The sequence below is a fragment of the Clupea harengus genome, chromosome 2 (genome assembly GCF_900700415.2).
Source record: "Clupea harengus chromosome 2, Ch_v2.0.2, whole genome shotgun sequence".
Classification (NCBI taxonomy): Eukaryota; Metazoa; Chordata; class Actinopteri; order Clupeiformes; family Clupeidae; genus Clupea; species Clupea harengus.
The window spans coordinates 9,367,630-9,385,468 of record NC_045153.1 but is presented as its reverse complement, the minus strand read 5'-3'; the positions used below and the strand labels follow the sequence as shown (position 1 = coordinate 9,385,468).

The 17,839-nt window shown below is 42.8% G+C and overlaps 2 protein-coding genes and 2 non-coding genes across 5 annotated transcripts; 1 reads left to right on the top strand and 3 right to left on the bottom strand.

Annotated features, from left to right (window-relative positions):
• Positions 1-2,009: 2,009 nt before the first annotated feature.
• On the bottom strand, positions 2,010-5,236 carry nifk (nucleolar protein interacting with the FHA domain of MKI67). Its single transcript, XM_012841649.3, has 6 exons — positions 5,000-5,236; positions 4,505-4,639; positions 4,112-4,220; positions 3,644-3,855; positions 3,088-3,153; positions 2,010-2,721 (listed from the first exon to the last, which is right to left on the bottom strand). The coding sequence occupies exons 1-6, from the start codon at positions 5,114-5,116 to the stop codon at positions 2,503-2,505; spliced, it is 858 nt and encodes a 285-aa protein (XP_012697103.2). The 5' UTR covers positions 5,117-5,236; the 3' UTR covers positions 2,010-2,502.
• On the bottom strand, positions 2,827-2,953 carry LOC116218804. The gene has a single exon (XR_004163042.1). It is a non-coding gene; the product is annotated as a small nucleolar RNA ACA64 (small nucleolar RNA).
• Positions 3,363-3,490, bottom strand: LOC116218782. Its single transcript, XR_004163035.1, has one exon. It is a non-coding gene; the product is annotated as a small nucleolar RNA ACA64 (small nucleolar RNA).
• Positions 5,237-6,762: 1,526 nt separating the features above from the next.
• LOC105912657 (high affinity cGMP-specific 3',5'-cyclic phosphodiesterase 9A) lies at positions 6,763-17,601 on the top strand. Of its 2 annotated transcripts, none has more exons than XM_031582179.2 (14): positions 6,763-6,955; positions 9,231-9,392; positions 9,765-9,816; positions 10,071-10,146; positions 10,397-10,539; positions 11,122-11,181; positions 12,892-13,069; positions 13,721-13,843; positions 14,065-14,157; positions 14,588-14,655; positions 15,038-15,140; positions 15,728-15,832; positions 16,206-16,352; positions 16,644-17,601. In XM_031582179.2, the coding sequence occupies exons 1-14, from the start codon at positions 6,793-6,795 to the stop codon at positions 16,833-16,835; spliced, it is 1,665 nt and encodes a 554-aa protein (XP_031438039.1). In that variant the 5' UTR covers positions 6,763-6,792; the 3' UTR covers positions 16,836-17,601. The 2 variants fall into 2 exon arrangements, with proteins under 2 accessions (XP_031438039.1, XP_031438035.1); XM_031582175.2 differs by having other exon boundaries at positions 10,071-10,173.
• Positions 17,602-17,839: the final 238 nt, after the last annotated feature.

Below are 17,839 nucleotides of genomic sequence, written 5' to 3'. Positions count from 1 at the left end.
AGAGAGAGAGAGGAGGGGAGAGAGAGAGGAAGGAGGGGAAGAGAGAGAGAGGAGGGAGGGAGAGAGAGAGAGGGGAGGGGGGGAGAGATAGAGTGAGAAATGGGAAGAGAGGGAGGGAGGGGAAGGACAGCAAGAGAAAGGGGGGGGGAGAAACAAAAAAGAGAGATTGGTCAGTGCCCTATGTAGGAAGATGAATGAGAGGTGTTGATGGCAGTACTGATCTTTCCCCACTCCTTAAAAGAGTTCAGTAGAGAGCAGAGCGGGGAGGGAAGGAACTGGGGCTTTGGAAGAACCCTGCAGCTGGTTCCCTCTGGGCTTTGGAAGAACCCTGCAGCTGGTTCCCTCTGGGCCCATCTCATAGCTACACGACCTTCAGCTGACTGCAAAAATAATGACGCCTCCGAAAGAAAAAGAAAAAAAAATGTCTGGAGAAAGTGGTGATAAATGATATGAACAGTAAGGACAGTCTGACCCCACCCCCCACCTCATCTTCTTCCTCCTCCTCTTTCTACCCCTCCTTTCTTTTTCTATCCTTCCAGGAGATTTATAAGAATCAATTTCCTGACTCCAAACTGTCTGAGCGTCACAGGCAGGTCCTGTAGATCTCACAGCTGCTCCCATATGCAGGGAGCACAGACAGGGACGACAGACAGGGAGCACAGACAGGGACGACAGACAGGACGCCTCTGGGTGGGGTTTATGATGGAGAGAGAGAGATGGATAAAAGAGAACACACACACACTATAGAACTATAAATACTATAGAACACGGAGTTATGGCTGTGTTGTGATTTCATGATTGTTGTGTGATGTGTACAAATAATTACATAATAGAACAATAAATGAATACAATTATTGACACAATCATTCAGTTGTAATCAATCTCCAAATCAGTCAATCAGATCATTAATGGCGCACGCACGCCACTGGCTACAGGCAGCACTCGAGTCATCAGCCCTCCACAGCAGCGTGTCTCTCTGGTCTGCACCACTCCACCATCACCCAGAGTCCACAGTCCCACTCGTATGGAGCAGCGCTGGGGTTAGCAGCCATGGCGAGTTCACATTATGTTCACATCATTCTTTCATACAAAGACAGCCTGACATTTGGGTCATCATAAGTAGTGGTAAACTTCACGTACTTACCCTAGTCATCTAAGCACAATTTTATTATCCGGTAAAACAGTGGTGTGTGGTATTGTCAGACGGCAGCATCGAGGAATCTCCACCCCGTATGCTGTTCGCTGGACAATAATGGGCTGCCCATGCGCACGCGTCAAGAATGTTGGCACACAGAAACTGACGCATGCTTCCTGGCTGGCTCTATGGATCGCAACTCGAAAGGTATGCGCACCTCTTCCACTGTAAATTAATCTGACAGTATTTCAAAGCACCGACTTCAGAGAAATGTTTTATACTGGTCTGTGTAGATGTATTTATAAACGCAAGTAATTGGTTCATGTATTTCTTCAAATCTAACGGTGTTTTCTTTAAAGGATTTTTAACAAGTCTCTGAATCTGTTTTGTGACCTCTGTAGAGTTTAGTTTTAAAATGAACAATAGACACAAAAGAATAAATCCTTATTTGGCATCATTCGGTTTTTGTAATGCTGTTGCGGACTGGACACATGGCATCTGGATTGAAATCACCGCACTCACGGAACTGTAGCGCCTCCCTGTGGTCTAACGGCGTTGGTGATGACACCAAATGTATTCCTGCAGTGCAATTGGTTTAACCTCTGGTTTTACTCCAATCGCTTCAACGGGAATTTCTCACCGTCAGGGTAACCCCAAGGATTTTCTAGACCATAATTCCTGTACTGACAGATTATGGTATTCTCCACAGTCTACATCTATTGTCATCTGCATACTGATGTGTAAAGCTTGTGTACCATATACACTTCTGCATCAGGTGACTAGAATAAATATGCCTATTGTCCATTACTTAGAATCATTGATCTATATCACAAAACTTCAAGAATGCATGCTTAATCACAACAGTACCAAGATGTTTCCAGGAACTTTTATCTTTACTCATTTAAAGACAGTTATTCCCTAAGAGATAAACCTCTTCATAAAAGAGCAATTTATGTTTTTTATATATACACACACAGAGGACTCAGCTGCTTTTCATACAGTTACATGTTCATGATCACAGATCAAAATGACCAGACAGATGAGAGGCAACAGCACAAAAAAAACCTACAACATGGCCGTGCCACCCGCCCATAGATTACACGAAAAGGGAATAGTTAAAGATGTCCATTTTGGCATGAAACACTGAGTTTCTGAAAGGAAAAACAGTCCCTAGCAACTGCTGTTGAGACGACATTTAACGACTCCTTGGCTCAATACCCACAACACACATCGTGAGCCGGGGTGCCGTCTGCTGCTGCTGTTGTTTTCCCTACTTCCAGGAAATCATCTTTTATGTACAGAAGTCTCTGAAGGTGGATCTTCCAGGCTTGGTCGGAGATTTCAGCAGTCTTTTCTCCAGTGAAGGCTTATGCTGCTTTTTCTTCTTCTTCTTTCGGTTCCTCTTTCGACACATTTCCCTCCTCTTTGGTGTCATCCAGCCCTGAAAACCCCTCATCCTCAGAGTACTCCTCCTCAAATGAGGCATCTGGCATGGGCTTAATGACAATTTCATCGTCTACCACGACGCTGGCTGCCATGGACTTCCTCCTCTCCAAAATTGAAGGAGTACATACTGGGGTGACATCCTAAAAGATCAGTAACAAACAATTAGCCAGGCACAGTTTCCAGAAGAGGTTATGATAACAGCCATTAATATAACAATGCAACATACTAGCAGATGAGCATTACTTGAGTGTGGGCACATGGGTTTGATTGCACAGTCACATCGACTGGTAATAAGCTTTGATGAGCCACGTTACTGTCGGCACAGTTATCACGCCCTACTGACTGACACAATAGAGGTAATTTTCAGGCTGTGCCTTAAATGTATATTTATAGGATATCAGTGCTGAAAGTGTTACCACAGTGTTTAGATGTGGGAAGAAAAAAAAGAAAGCGGCAGAGTAAAACATGCAAACATCCAACAACATTGTGACCAGATAAGGACGTACATTACTACAAACGGATAGGTCTGCATCGTCTGAGGTTGCTCCCTTCTTCTTTGGAATCTGGGCTGCCTAAAATGAGGAAAACAAACCAGCAAGAAGTTGGAAACCGTAATCCTAACGGACAAAATTAACCACTGTCAATTCACATGATCAACTGGACATACTAAAGATTCAGTAACAACAAAAACATAAAAAATAGCCAGGCACAGCTTCCAGAGGAGACTATTAAAACAGCTATTTATATAAATATGTAACATACTAGTAGATGAGCATTACTAGAGTGTGGGCACATGGGTTTGATTGCACAGTCACAGGGACTGGAAATAAGCTTTGATGCGCCACATTACTGTTGGCACAGGTATCTTCCCCCCACTGACTGATGCAGTGGGGGGGATTTTCAGTCTATGCCTCAAATTCATATTTACATAATATTAGTGCTGAAAGTGTTACCAAAGTGTTTAGCTGTGAGGAAATAAGGAAATCATAAACACACATTTAACCACTGCCAATTCACATGATCAACTGAAGTAGCTACAAAACCAAACTAAACCAAACTTACAAATCCAGGGAAGTCGTAGTCGATGCCCTTTGCAGCGAGCCTCTTGCGCAGTTTAGCCTCTTTGCTCAGGAGCTTTGCCTTGGTTTTCTCCAGCCCCTCGGAGGAGTGCTTCTGGTTGTAGCGGGTAACTGCGGGCTGTGTTGGCTTCTTAAACTCCATCTTGCTGCCCAGAAACAGCTTCTCATGTACCTTCTCTGGTGGTACCACGTGGCCTGTCCAAACAACAAGAGCCAAGAGTGCACTTAGCAAGTAGCAAACCTACTACTGGTAGTCAAACTACTCTTCATGTAAACCACACCACCAATCCCAGACACAAGGTAATCAAATATTTGCATGCTCCTCCAGCACAATTAAAATATACCATTATAGACAGCACCAGCCCTGAGATACAGGGTGACTTCAGGAGGTCGGTAATTTGTTAAATAAAATGTACAAAATGCTACTCAGGTTAAGCAGACTAATACTCACACTTGATCAGTCTTTCACCCATGAGGTAATTGTTCATGGTCTCAGCCACAATCTTGGCAACTTCATCGCAGTCGAATTCAATGAAAGCATAGCCTTTGCTTCCACCTGTCTGTAAAATAAATTTCAATGCATCAGAGCAATTTTGGTATGGGTCTTTATTATTATCAGATATAGATATGAGCTAAGCAAAGCTTAGCTTTCACAAGGCCACGTGTTCGAAATGTTCGGAAAATAAAGGATTCGTTTCAAGATAGATATGAGCTAAGCTTCGCTTTCACAAAGCCACGTGTTCGAAATGTACAGAAAAAAAAAAAGGATTCTTTTAAAAGGTACGCCGTAAGGATTTTATAAGACGCAAAACTGCTGCCGTTGAACACTAATTTCAAACCTCACCTTCTTACTTCGGGACAGTCTCATCCTTACGATTTTCCCAAACTGCTGGAAATAAGACTTGAGCTGTGGCTCAAACAGTCCTCTTGGAATGTGTCCCACGTAAATCACCCCAGGGGACAACTGAAGTGGACGGGGCTGTGGACAAGAGCAAGCAACCACGATGTTAGCAATCACGATGTTAGCAACCACGATGTTAGCAATGTCGGTTTACAAATGGTGCAGACAACATTTAGATAATTGACATACCGTTTGGAAATAGCTTGCAAGTTAGAAAATTAGGTCATTATCATGCTAAACAAGCTTACGTCAGTGGAATATTTTTAATAAGGTATGATTTCGATTAATAACACCAATTTGGTTGAAAAAAAACAAAACGATATGTGGATTTTACCAGTAACGTCATGATTAAATTACCCGATGGGACAATAAAAACACAAATGGTTAAAACATTTGGTAAAGTTAGATAGTGTTTGTACTCATGCTAGCCAACATTACCGTTTTCCGTCGCCTTTTCACTTGCTGAACTTTCTTTTGGAATTCAGCATCGTCGCCTGGATTCAGAGCTAGTAAGGCTTTAGCCGGTTTTGAACTTGTAGCTTCCACCTCTGTCATTTTTAACAGATATTTTTGTAATATTTCATAAACTAAAGACACTAGTAGGAAAGAGTGCGCACCGCATGTGATCCTCTCCTTCCTCTTCTCGAACACGTTACTTTTGAACTGTGACCTTAGCACAACAGAAGAAGCACTTCATGCAGACCCAGATTGTCTGTGTGCGCCCCCATCGGTCTGGAAGATCTTGTCTTCTACCATAACACTATATTTATTGTTGAGTGGACATTGTTTTATCGTGTCTTTAATTTCATAAATTACATAGATGGTCAGTCCTGGTAAAGTGAATCATGAGTATTATACCTCTTAACTACACTAAAAGGAGGCGGACACTGATCTGTCTTAGTTATTAAAAGGACCCCCTCCTTTTAACCTTGTTAACATGTCCATATCGTTTTTCAATGTTACACAACAAATCATGAGAAAAATAAGCAGAGCTAAGGCCATTTTGAGGCCATCATTAAAAAAAAACATAATATGTAATTTTGAGGAATAGATATTTTTTAGGGGTCTAATCTACTCAATGCCAGGAGAGGGATTTTAATGGAATGTAGGCATATGCAAAGGTGGTGGTGGTGGTGGTGAAGTCTCATTTGAAAAAAGTGAAAGCATACCATGCATTAGCCTTTGAAAATCTACAGGACTCAAAAAGACCCCCCCCCCCCCCCTCCCCCCTTAAGGCGACTTATCAGGCAGTACTACATAGCAAGCCTCATCACAATATTATAACGGACCTATTATGCTTTTTGTGGTTTTTCCCTCGATTCTGTTTAGTGTGTTCTATAAACTGTTGTGCCGTTAAACAGTCTGCAAAGTTCCGAAAGCCCAAAGTACACACCAGAGGGAGTCACTCTCTCGACACAGAAAATACTTTTCCCTGGTTGGAATTCCAGTCCTTTTCCTCTGTTACATAATGATGCATTCTGGTAACACACTCCTTATTGCCCAATGACGATGTTATTGCCCACAGAGCTGACCAATCAGAGCACACTGAGCTCTGAGGTTAAAGAGCTCTAACAAAGCGTTTCAGACAGAGGGTGAATGTGAATAGAGTATGTGTTCTTGGATCATTGAAGCAACCTAGAAGTAAAATGACAAACATTGAAAATGAGCATAAGAGGTCCTCTTTAATGATGCAGGTTATGACTATGACAGGGTTAGATCCCTAAAGCAATTCTGTAGTAAAAAAACAAAACAAATATTTACATTTTCATTCAACTTTTATTAAACTTAATGGTAATCAGACTCGGGAAGTGGTTTAGAATGAGTACAAAATGAACATTACATGCATCAAATGACACTGACATGAGTTTAGCTGATCTCCCCCATATTGCATATAACTTGTATTTAAATGTTAAACACCTCATATAGCACCTCATACATATAATACATTTCAACTCAATTCAATTTTATTCATATAGTGCCAAAACAATCAGATACAAAGAGTTAAAAACAGGAAAGGAGCACAACCGATTTGAGGAGGAGAGTCAGGAGCAGAGAGAGAAAGAGAGAGGGAGGGAGAGAGAGAAAGAGAGAGAGAGAGACAGAGAGGGAGAGAGAGAGAGAGGAAGGGAGAGAGAGAGAGCGAGAGAGAGGGAGAGAGAGAGAGAGGGGGAGGGGTGGAGTGGAGTGGAGTGGAGTGGAGTGGAGTGAAGGAGTAGTCCTCTGTTAAATAGATGCAGTCGCAGCAGACTCCCATCAGAGCAGCCGTGACGGGGAGGAGGGGGATGTCTTCAGCAGCGCAGGAGGAGATGGCCACTACGGTCATCTACTTCACCATCAACGGCAGACCAGAGCAGGCAGAGTTCCCTGTTGACTGCCCTGCACCGGACGTCAAAGGTGGGTCTTAACCACAGGGAGGTTAGGGTCTCTAAGCTGGTCGCCTTCTGACCTTTTAAACTTACTTTAGGACACGGCATTCAGATTGTTCATGTGTTTGTTTGTTTGTGTTTGTGTTTGTGTACATACATTGCATTGAGGTTTCACCTCAATTACGTTTATTGACACCCATTTGTTTTAGACATTCTGTAGAAGGAAACTCTTTTCTTGTTGTGTTGCTTTTTCTGCAATTTGGTCGTGAAAATATAATAGGAAATAAAACGACACAAGTGTGTTAGAGCATGAAAGTTGCAGCAGTAAGAAGTTTGTAATCGTAATCAATAATTGGCCATACTGAAGTGACTGTCAAGTTTATTAGCTTAAGCAGGATAAAAACAATCCAGTTTTATTGACCCATCCTACACACCCTTCAGCACAGGTCTGTGTAAAACAGTTTGTGATGTGTAAAAAATCTACAGCCCCTCAACTCCGAGCGAGAGGCGCAGTTCTTGGTTAGCGCTCGTGACAGGGTTGAGATGAGAAAGAGGCAGAGAGAGAGAGAGAGAGAGAGAGAGAGAGAGAGAGATAGAGATAGAGATAGAGATAGAGATAGAGATAGAGAGACTCCATTCACTCTCACACAACTCCCTTTATATTGGCAGTAACAGGATGATAGTGATGATGATGATGATGATGATGATGATGATGATGATGATGATGATGATGATGACGATGACGATGATGACGGTGATGACGAAGGGGAGCCCATCTGTCATAGTCGAGCTTTGTTTATGTAACTCACCTGAAGGAGAGGATGCCTGTTCCAGACAGTGACTCACCAGCCACCACAGGGAGCCTCTAAGTGCTTACTATTGGCCAGTGACCCTGTTCTCCAGGACACCAAAACATACATTTTCACTTTATATCTGAAAAAGCATGACTGCATCTGACTCAACACTCTCCCAGCCCTCTGAGGTGATTGCTTCTTGCTTGGAGGGAAAAGGCCTCAATAACACACGTATAATGTAAAAGCGTTCAGGGTACTGAAGGAGAAAAGAGACCCTTTAACACTCTGCTTAGAACCGTCTAGAAGGATTCACTGGTTGTCAGTTCCCATGCCGTGAAAACCCTTTTTCAGTCTTTACAGAACTCTTTTGCAATGTAGTTATTCACAGGGTAAAGGTTGCAGTTGCAGTTTAAGGAATGATTGTATCTTTTCACATCTCCATTACTACATCATGAGTATATTCAAGGGCTTTCATCCATGCAAAGAGCATGTTTGCCTTCCATCCTGAGGCTGTCTCTGCTCTGATTGGCCGAGAGGGAGGCACAGGTGTAGCTGACAGGGCTCCTTAAGTGACAGCCTCTGCCTCTCAGCAAACGTATGTTGCCTTTAGTATTTATAGCCTGGGGCCCAATGCTCTTGATTAGCCGCAAATTAAGCTGCAATTTGCTGGAGAAGGTCAAACGCAGGCAGAGATGTTAATCCATACGGCCTATCTTCTGTATCTCTGCAAACTGCCCTTTTCTGACCACGATGCCGAACATTGGGTTAGCTTCAAACCAAGCTGTGCCCTGAGATAGAGCCCTCCTCCATGTTATTGTGGCAAGAGCTGAAATCCTTTGTATCCAGGGGACAAAAGGAAAACAAAATGAGATACCTCTCCCTTGCAATACCTTTTAAGGTCATACCTCTTGATGTCCCTACTGGAGCATCTCCTTGTGAAACCTCTAGCTGTCTTTTATGTGTACTGAAGTACACGTAGCATCTTGTTAATTTGCCAGGCTTGATTTGCCAGTGTTTGTGAGGAGCATACAAACATTGACAACCCAAATAAAGGCAATGACCTCTGAGTGACCTCTATTTGGGCCAGAGCATAAGGAGCTGTGCTTAAGCAATGTTTGCACTGCAGAAAATAATTAATTAGGTGTGTGTATGATCATAAAGGTTGGCCTCTGGGCAAATATTGTATATGTAGAGGCATCATTAATAGGTGAGTTGGACTGAACATCTTGGTCATTGTGCGGCCTTTTAAAATAATGACAAAAAGATAATAACAAAACTCGTGTTGCATGGCTTGCCTGTGTCTGTTTATTATATAATTTATCATTTATAAATTAGCTGTTACGTTATTCCATGCCGACTAGTTTGCCGACTAGTTTGCATGTATGTGCGTTGTGAGGATGTGTGTGTACGTATGTGTGAACCATACTTACCTACCTGTGTGTTTGTGTTTGTGTGTGTGTGTGTGTGTGTGTGTGTGGACCTGTGTCTACTCATGTTGCTCTCCCACAGACCTGTTCCGCTCTGCTGCCGAGGCTGGTCCCCATGACATCCTGAAGCTGTACAACCCCAAGGGCAACATCGTCAACATCTCCCCCCAGCTGCCCCCCAACACACCCCAGTCCTCCTACAAGCTGGAGGTGGTGGCGGCGGACTGCAACAGCGACCCGTTAGGTATTCTCTGCCTTGAGGCCAGGGCCAGGCTGCGGTAATACATCACTGATACAAACGTGTCATTAACACTGTTTGGGACAGGTTATAAGCAGTGTTATAAGCAGTTCTAATTACACCGGGGTGTTAGATATATTCTGTATTAAAGTAATTAAAGATATATGGAAACACAACAAAGATATTTTTTGGGAGAAGGATTTCCCTGGTTTAATGATACGGCGAGGGTTATCCGATACCGAACTGATATAAACATGTAATACACATAGTCTGCCGTATACACGTCTTCAGTCTAAGGTGTCATGCCACCAGACGGGATAAGGAATGTGAATGTATGGCTTTACAGAGGAACATGAAGTCTTCCTAACAATGTTTCAGGTACAGAACTTGCTGTGGCACTCGGATTTGATCTGTCCTCCATGGAAAAAAGGTACAGTCACCTTCAAGCAACCTTTATCTTACAGAATGACATGGGTTTTTTGCCCATGTATAGTGTACAGTTGAGTTTAAATGACAAATGTTTTTACTATGTCCCATGATCTTTTGGTCACACGATGACTCGTAATGAGAAAGCACAGTTGAGTTGAAGCGATGCTGATGCTGATGATGATGATGATGATGCTGATGCTGATGATGCTGATGCTGATGCTGATGGGGCAACATGGCCTGTGGTCTTTTGTGTAGGTTGCAGAGTCTGGAGAAGAAGATTCTGATCGAGGCCGGGGAGACTCCGACTATTGTGCACGAGATGAAGAGACAGGTGGAGTCCTTTAGGGAAAAACTTGAGGTGAAACATAACCGCAGAAGATGAACTTACCTTATTATATTATTATTATGGTTATAATCAATACAGTATGAATTCTTCTTCTGATACATACATCAATACAGACAAACCTTAAAAGATGGCCTGCAATGTTTTTAAAAACAGTTTTAAATGAATACAGTTATTAATAATTTGCTCATCACATTTGAGAATGATACTGATGGCTGATGTTAATGTTATCCGCCAGAGCGTTGAGCATCTCAGCTGGCTGGGCCTGTTTAAAGAGCTGTCTGACGCGACACACAAGCCTTCTCCTTTCTACCACAAGAGGACCCTGCGCAAGACTCGAGAGGAGTGTGAGCACGTGCGAGACAAGTTCCTCAAGATGAGGTCAGTCTGGCCTATAGTTATTTGATCTAATTTGTTTTGGCACCTTAAAGAATTTCTTTCCACCATCTTAAACATAGCTCTTAGATCTCTCTCTCTCTCTGTCTATCTCTCCCTTCCTCTCTCTCTCTCTCACTCTCTCTCTCCCTCCCTTTCTGTCTCTCTCTCTCTCCCTCCCTCTCTCTCTCTCTCTACCTCCCTCTCTCTCTCTCTCTCTCTCCATCTCCCTCCCTCTCTCTCCCTCTCTCTCTCTCTCTCTCTCTCTCTCTCTCTCCCTCTCTCTGTTATGAGAGTGCTAGCTTCCTTAAAGGAGTGTGGTCTGACCAAACAGAAATGCATTTTGCATGATTAGTAGAATTATTACTGTATTTATTTTGGAGTAGTTATATTTACGATGCAAAATACAGCTTCATGAAGCTCTCTAATGACCTTCAACATTGCTTTGTGTTGTACAGTACTGATGTAATGCTGTTTTATAATACAGATTATGCTAGAGGTTTAATCAGGTGAGCTGTTGTGCAAATGTATTTTCTTTTTTTTTGTAATGCCTCGAAATATCATGTCATGTTGTTACTCTCCCAATAGTACACTGGAGGTTTCTGAGGAGGTGAGGCAGTATCTGAAGACTCCAACCTTTGATAACTGGTGAGAGCTTTGAGGGATTTACATGACACAGCTACCACATCCTGATAAACAGAGCTATTCAGATGCAGTGGGACAGTAAGACAAATAAGGGTGGCGTTAGAGGACAAACATAGTAAAAGTGATTCATGTCCATATTCCATTAAAAAAAGTGAGCCCGCGTGTTCTGCCAGTCATAATTTAATTGATTTAAAAGCTTTAAATCATGACTGAACTCGATTTTTTTTTTTATGATATGCTCTTTACTAGATGCAGCTTTACCGTTCAATTAGTTAATGCTTACATAAGCAGTATATAACAACAGATGGCATAGGATTTCATGCTAATTTCAATGCTAATTTCCTCTTAATGCTAATGAACAGCGACAAGCGATGTCTCATTATGAAGTTATGTGTAATGTCCACAAAAAGACTATTTAAATTTCATGATATGTTTTTATGTTTGGCATTATGGAAAGTTAAGGCAATATTGTAATACAGATTTGTAAAAGCAATGGAAATGTGGTTGATGTGTTACAACCAATCAAGGATCGTTCCCAAGCCAAGCTATTATATTATATTTATCATATTATATTATATTATATATATATTATATTTATTTATATAAAAATATAGGTATATTATAGACTGTCTGCTGGACACATTATTAAGCTGTTTGCCAGATGTGTCGGTGTCTGTGCGTAACGGTACCGAAATCAATTTACACCTGTTCCGCTTCAGCCATCATTTCCACTGCATCCGTCGAAGACACTGGCAGTAATTTGCTTCCTTTCATCCCATCTCACTCATATCAATATGAATGGCCTGGCCCCGGATCCTCAGCTGAAAGCAATGCTCATGAAAAGCATATTCATTACGGCCTAGTCCTTGTGGGTCGCATTAATGCATCGTCTTCCTTCCCAGCCTGCTTGTTTAACATCGGCCCTTTCAGATCAACACAACAGGAGGGCACTTCTGCATCACGAGTGGACGAGGGTTTATGATCTCTTTTATGGTGTGTGTGTGTGTGTGTGTGTGTGTGTGTGTGTGTGTGTGTGTGTCTGCCTCCACGCAAGATCTCAACAAGTCCACACCAAATTAGTTATTAAACATCACAGACATTTTTGTATTTATCATCGCGCACTGATATTTGATGAGATCCATTGAGTCTCTTTGATATTAATGTTTTGAATATCAGGTTGATACAATAGTGATGAGAGGTCCACTTTATTGGTATGCTATTGCTAACCTAACCAAATTACAATGAAATGAAATAGGTTTGAGTCTGTCTGTCTGTCCACCTAGTACAACACCATGCCAATAGGTCATGCGTTCAGTGCCCTGGGAGCACCTATACTGCACTGACAAAAATGCATAAAAGCATCCGCTGAATGATTAAACTGTAACTGTATTTTCCTTTTCTGTGTGTGTGCATGTGAGTGTGTGTATGTGTGCGTGTGTGTGTGTGTGTGTGCATGTGCGTGTGTGTCTGTGTGTGTGTGTGTGTGTGTGTGCGTGCGTGAATGTGTGTGTGTGTGTGTGTGCGTGCATGTGTGTGTGCATGTGTGTGTGTGTATGTGCATGTATGTGTGTGCTTGTGTGCGGGTGTGCACGTGTGCATGTGTGTGTGCGTGGGTGCATGTGTGCGTGTGTGCATGTGTGTGTGTGTGTGTGTGCATGTGTGTGTGTGCGTGTGTGCGCGTATGCATGTGCATGTGTGTGTGTGTGTGTGCAGGCAGTGGGAGGATGCAGAGATCATGGTGCTGCTCCAGGTAATGTATGTGGACCTGGACTTCATCTCCACCTTCAACATCGAGCTGGAGGTGCTGCAGCAGTTCCTCTATGAGGTCTACCGGCGCTACAACAACATCCCCTTCCACAACTTCAAACACTGCTTCTGCGTCACACAGATGGTGAGCCCCCAGGGGGGATTAGGGGAGAGAGAGAGAGAGAGAGAGAGAAGAGGAGAGAGAGAGAGAAGAAGATGAGAGAGAAAGAGAGACAGAGAGAGAGAGGAAGGGAGGGAGGGAGAAGAGGGGAAGAGAGGGAGGGATACAAACAGTGAGAGGAACAGAAAAGAGAGAGGATAATAGAACAAAGAAGATGGGTAGCAGCAAGGAGGAGAACAAAAAAAACAGAGACAGACTTGTGAATGAAATATAGATTGAGAGAGAGAGAGAAAGAGTGAGAGGAAGAGAGAGAGAGTGAGAGATAGAGAGTGAGAGAGAGAGAGAGAGAATGCAATCACCAAACTGTTATTTCTCTCTCATCTCAGCCTGTCTGCGAAAGGAAGGACACACAGGTCACCTGTGGAGTCTGCCATGTGTGCCATGCAATTACAGACACAGAAGGCTGCTATTGACCAATTACACCTCTTAGCGTTATTTCCTTCTGGGTTTGATTGCTTCACGATTTCTTCAAAGTCAATTTAGCACCATTTCTTTGGTGTGTTCTTTGTTGAATTCCCTTGCTGGACTTATTTCATTATTTCAGTTGCAGTTTGTCATTATAGAAATTGTATAGACCTGGATGGAAATGACGTGTGCCCTTTTTTTTGAATGCAGATGTATGGACTGATATGGTTGACGGACCTCAGAAGTAAGATGGAGAGCATTGACCTTCTGACCTTGCTGACCTCTGCAGTCTGTCACGACCTGGACCACACTGGATACAACAATGCCTACCAGGTGACTCAAACAGCCAATCAGAATACTATCCCTCAGCAGTGAACCAAACATTACCCAAACAGACAACATCAATTTCTCAATCAAACATTATATTAAACATATTTAAAATGTAGTATGATTGTGAAATGAGTATTTGTATTCTGTGGCATCATTTGCAAATATATATTCCTAATCATATATCGAGATATTCTTAATGTTGTTATTATGATTATTTTGTCCAGATTAATGCGCGTACAGAACTCGCTCTGCGTTATAATGACATCTCACCTCTGGAGAACCACCACTGTGCTGTTGCTTTTGAGATACTGGAGAAGGTAAATCCCATGCCCTTTAGGGATATCAGTACGAGCTGGGATTAACAATGATCAACTAAACCAGTTTGAGATACTGGAGAAGGTAATCCCATGACCAATGATATCATTGGGAAGTGGGATTAGTAATGATCAACTAAACCAGTTTTTCTTGAGTGTGTTGTTTACATGTCAAGCTCATCCACACTGTTGAATTCATTTTTGTGCAGCTTGAATAAATGTCATGTTGCATAAATTATCTTTACCCCAAATATCATTGCATAACTGTTTACTTTTGATAGCACACAGATTCAAGTACATTAGTTTCCTGTCAAAGTTGGCAGTCGGATATTATTTAGTTGTCAGAAATGTCCTGGTACTATTTGCCTGTTCAGGATTATATTCATCAACACCCTTATTAGAAAGAAACTGGTCACTTAATCTGTATTTTCAGAATGAAAATAACATCTTCCGAAACATGACAACAGATCAGTACAAAAGAATACGAGAAGGCATCATCAGGTACGGACAACTGACCCCAACCAAGCACAGTTTTCCCATCGACACTTCTCTGTTTTTTATTTTAGTTCAAGAAAGGAGAGGGAATAGCATACAATTTGACCTTTACACAACAACCCCCTTTCTCTCCCCTTTGTGCATATAGCTGTTGTATTGTGCCTAGTAAATAGTACCTTGCCCAGTAACTATGGAATATAGTCTTAATGAACAGTATATTGCCTAATTACTAGCCTGAGTTGTGTTTTCCCAAAAGTATTGCTCTGCTACGACCATCTTTAATTGATAGAGAGACTATCATTTTGAATGCTCTCTCTCTATCATTGTTATGCTGGTGACTGCACAATGTTCTCCAGCTCTTTAACGCTGTTCTTCCCGTCCCTGTCAGGTGTGTCCTGGCCACAGACATGACCAGACACAATGAGATCCTGAACAAGTTCAAGTCCATCCTGTCCGTGTTTGACTTCGGCAATAAGGACCACAGAGAAGTGGTAACTTAGACCGCGAATGAGTGATTTCATCCTCCGCACATGAAGTACACTCCAAACCATGCACTTATGCAACTGCATACCCATATGGGATATTATATCATGCAAGACTGGGTAGTGGACCGGCTCTGTGATGTAGAGAGTCGAGCAATATGCTTCACACAGATATGGTTCCCAAACAGCCTCTAGCTAAGTGTTAAAAACAGACTGGGGAGTCTGAAAAAACAGACTGCTGTCCTACACGACAGAAGGGTGTTTCTGAGCCCAGCTGAATGCCAGGGGCCACAGCAGGCTGTGACCTCATCTGACGGGGCCTCACCAGGCTGTGACCTCATCTGACGGGGCCGCACGTTACTCACTGTGTGCTGACAGCTGATGGTTGTAGGTCACTCACTCTACCTTTATCACGTTACTCACTGTGCACTGACAGCTGATGGTTGTTCATATTGGCCTTATCCTTAGCGGATGGTTGTTCATATTGGCCTTATCCTTAGCGGATGGTTGTTCATGTTGGCCTTATCCTTAGCTGATGGTTGTTCATATTGACCTTATCCTTAGCTGATGGTTGTTCATATTGACCTTATCCTTAGCTGATGATGATCCTGATAAAAGTGAGTGACATCTCCAATGAGGCTCGGCCCATGGACGTGGCTGAACCCTGGCTGGACTGCCTGCTGCAGGAGTTCTTCAATCAGGTGACACACACAAACACGCACACACACACACTCACACAAACATACACTCACACACTCTCTCTCTCTCTCACACACACACACACACACACACACACACACACACACACACACACACATATTCTTAACAGTTGTCTGGTAATTTAATATGGGAACCCAGAGTCTCCCAATTTCTGTGCATACTTCCTGAGAAAAGCTGTCCAGTGTCCACCCTTTACCATTCAATAAGTTGCGTTCTTGCTTGCTTTGATGAAGGTCATATGGAGGTAATTCCACCCCTGACCTCTAGCCTTTTAGGATGAGCAGGTGCAACTCCCCATACTAAACACACAAACACACACACACACACAACCAACCCTGGCCTCTTTTACTGTAGAGTGATATGGAGAAGCTTGAAGGACTTCCTGTGTCTCCGTTCATGGACCGGGACAAAGTGACCAAGCCGTCCTCACAGACCGGCTTCATCCGATTCGTCCTCCTGCCCCTCTTCATGGAGCTGGCCAACCTCTTCCCTTGCCTGGAGGTGAGGGCAAACACACACACACACACACACACACACACACACACACACACACACACACACACACACAGCTACATGTCCTACTGCACTCCTCCATTAGTGTCTCAACCCAACATATATGATTCTAGAAAACATATATTTTTATTATTATTGCCATGGTTTATTATCATGTATTATTAGTATATTCCCTCACAACGTATATTACAACATAACATTATTTAAGTCGCTTTACATAGTGTCTGCTAAATAAACAAACATAACATTACCACGCTAAACCTTTTGCGATTGCCATAGCAACATATCATCGACCCGGTGCGGAAGGCCTTGGACTACTACACAGAGATGGAGAAAGCCCTGGAGAGGGAGAACCTAAACCGGGCCCAGATCGACAAGACAGGGAAGCCCAAAGAGCCGTCCTCATCCGATTCAAAGGCACCAGACACACAAACTGAAGCCGGGTCGAGCCTGAAACCCACTGCAGTGTGACCACAGTGGAAGGACTCTGCTCTCCACTGACAGACACCAGGCTAGATTCACAGAGTCTTGTATACAGTATTTCTATCTGAAATAGCATGTGCAATAAACTATAAAATTCTTTCGCTTCAGAAGAAGAGCAGGAAACTAAACATGTGAATAAGGATATGAGGAATAGGCTGACAGACTCACTCTACATTTCTAGTCATTTACTTTTTATTTGTTGTTCTGAGAGCCAATCAGTTTTTTTTACCCACAGTGACACACAGCACAGTGCAGAAACGTTTTCTTTGTATTTGTACCAGGTCAGAACTTAATCCACCATGTTAGCATGCCTAGAGTCATGCGTGTGAGCAGAGCCGTAGCACGTCCCAGTGTAGCGATATGATTACATCTGCAGGGCCAGGTCTACTTTAGAGTCAGCAGGGGTGTCGGGCTGCATCAATCGTGTTTGTTCAGCGTCTCCATTGGTGTGGTGCGAGTTACAAGGAGCCGTGGAGTGGGTGCTGTTTTTACAGCACCGTTTGTGTCATAAGAGCAACAAAGTAGTAGATAGAATTTCATACAGTGGCACGGAGTGCAGGGTCCTGGGGCCTAGTAAATTAATTATCATAACTTGCTTTACAATCAGGATCATCCCCACTGATGAATAAAAAAAATCACTGTGATACTTTGTAGAGAGACTATTACTTACACGTGCCATGTTCTGTTATGCTTGATATGTCTTCGCCCCTGTTCATTATATGCTGTGTTTGGTGCAATAAACGATCTATATGTATCACTTGTGGGTCTGCATGTCTGTGTGTCGTGTAAACAAGGTATCAGCAAGATTGACCCTGTGCCTGCAGCGGCAGCGGACAATGAGCGCCACCTTGTGTGCGAAAGTGGATATCAACTTGTAACCTTGTTGGTCTTCCAAAACATTTTCAGATTCAGAAGGATCCCTACAGAGAGACTGCCTGTTTTCCTCAATAACTATAAAGAAACTAGGAAATTACAGTTTACATTCTACATTC

Excerpts from the sequence above, each read along its gene's own strand:
- nifk (XM_012841649.3), bottom strand. The coding sequence starts at position 5,116 with ATGACAGAGGTGGAAGCTACAAGTTCAAAACCGGCTAAAGCCTTACTA. Across the intron at positions 4,221-4,504 it reads GACTGTCCCGAAGTAAGAAG|ACAGGTGGAAGCAAAGGCTA; the intron begins GTGAGGTTTGAA and ends TTTATTTTACAG. Across the intron at positions 2,722-3,087 it reads ACCTATCCGTTTGTAGTAAT|GATGTCACCCCAGTATGTAC; the intron begins GTACGTCCTTAT and ends CTGATCTTTTAG.
- LOC105912657 (XM_031582175.2), top strand. The coding sequence starts at position 6,793 with ATGCAGTCGCAGCAGACTCCCATCAGAGCAGCCGTGACGGGGAGGAGG. Across the intron at positions 9,393-9,764 it reads CTGCAACAGCGACCCGTTAG|GTACAGAACTTGCTGTGGCA; the intron begins GTATTCTCTGCC and ends ACAATGTTTCAG. Across the intron at positions 11,182-12,891 it reads ACTCCAACCTTTGATAACTG|GCAGTGGGAGGATGCAGAGA; the intron begins GTGAGAGCTTTG and ends GTGTGTGTGCAG.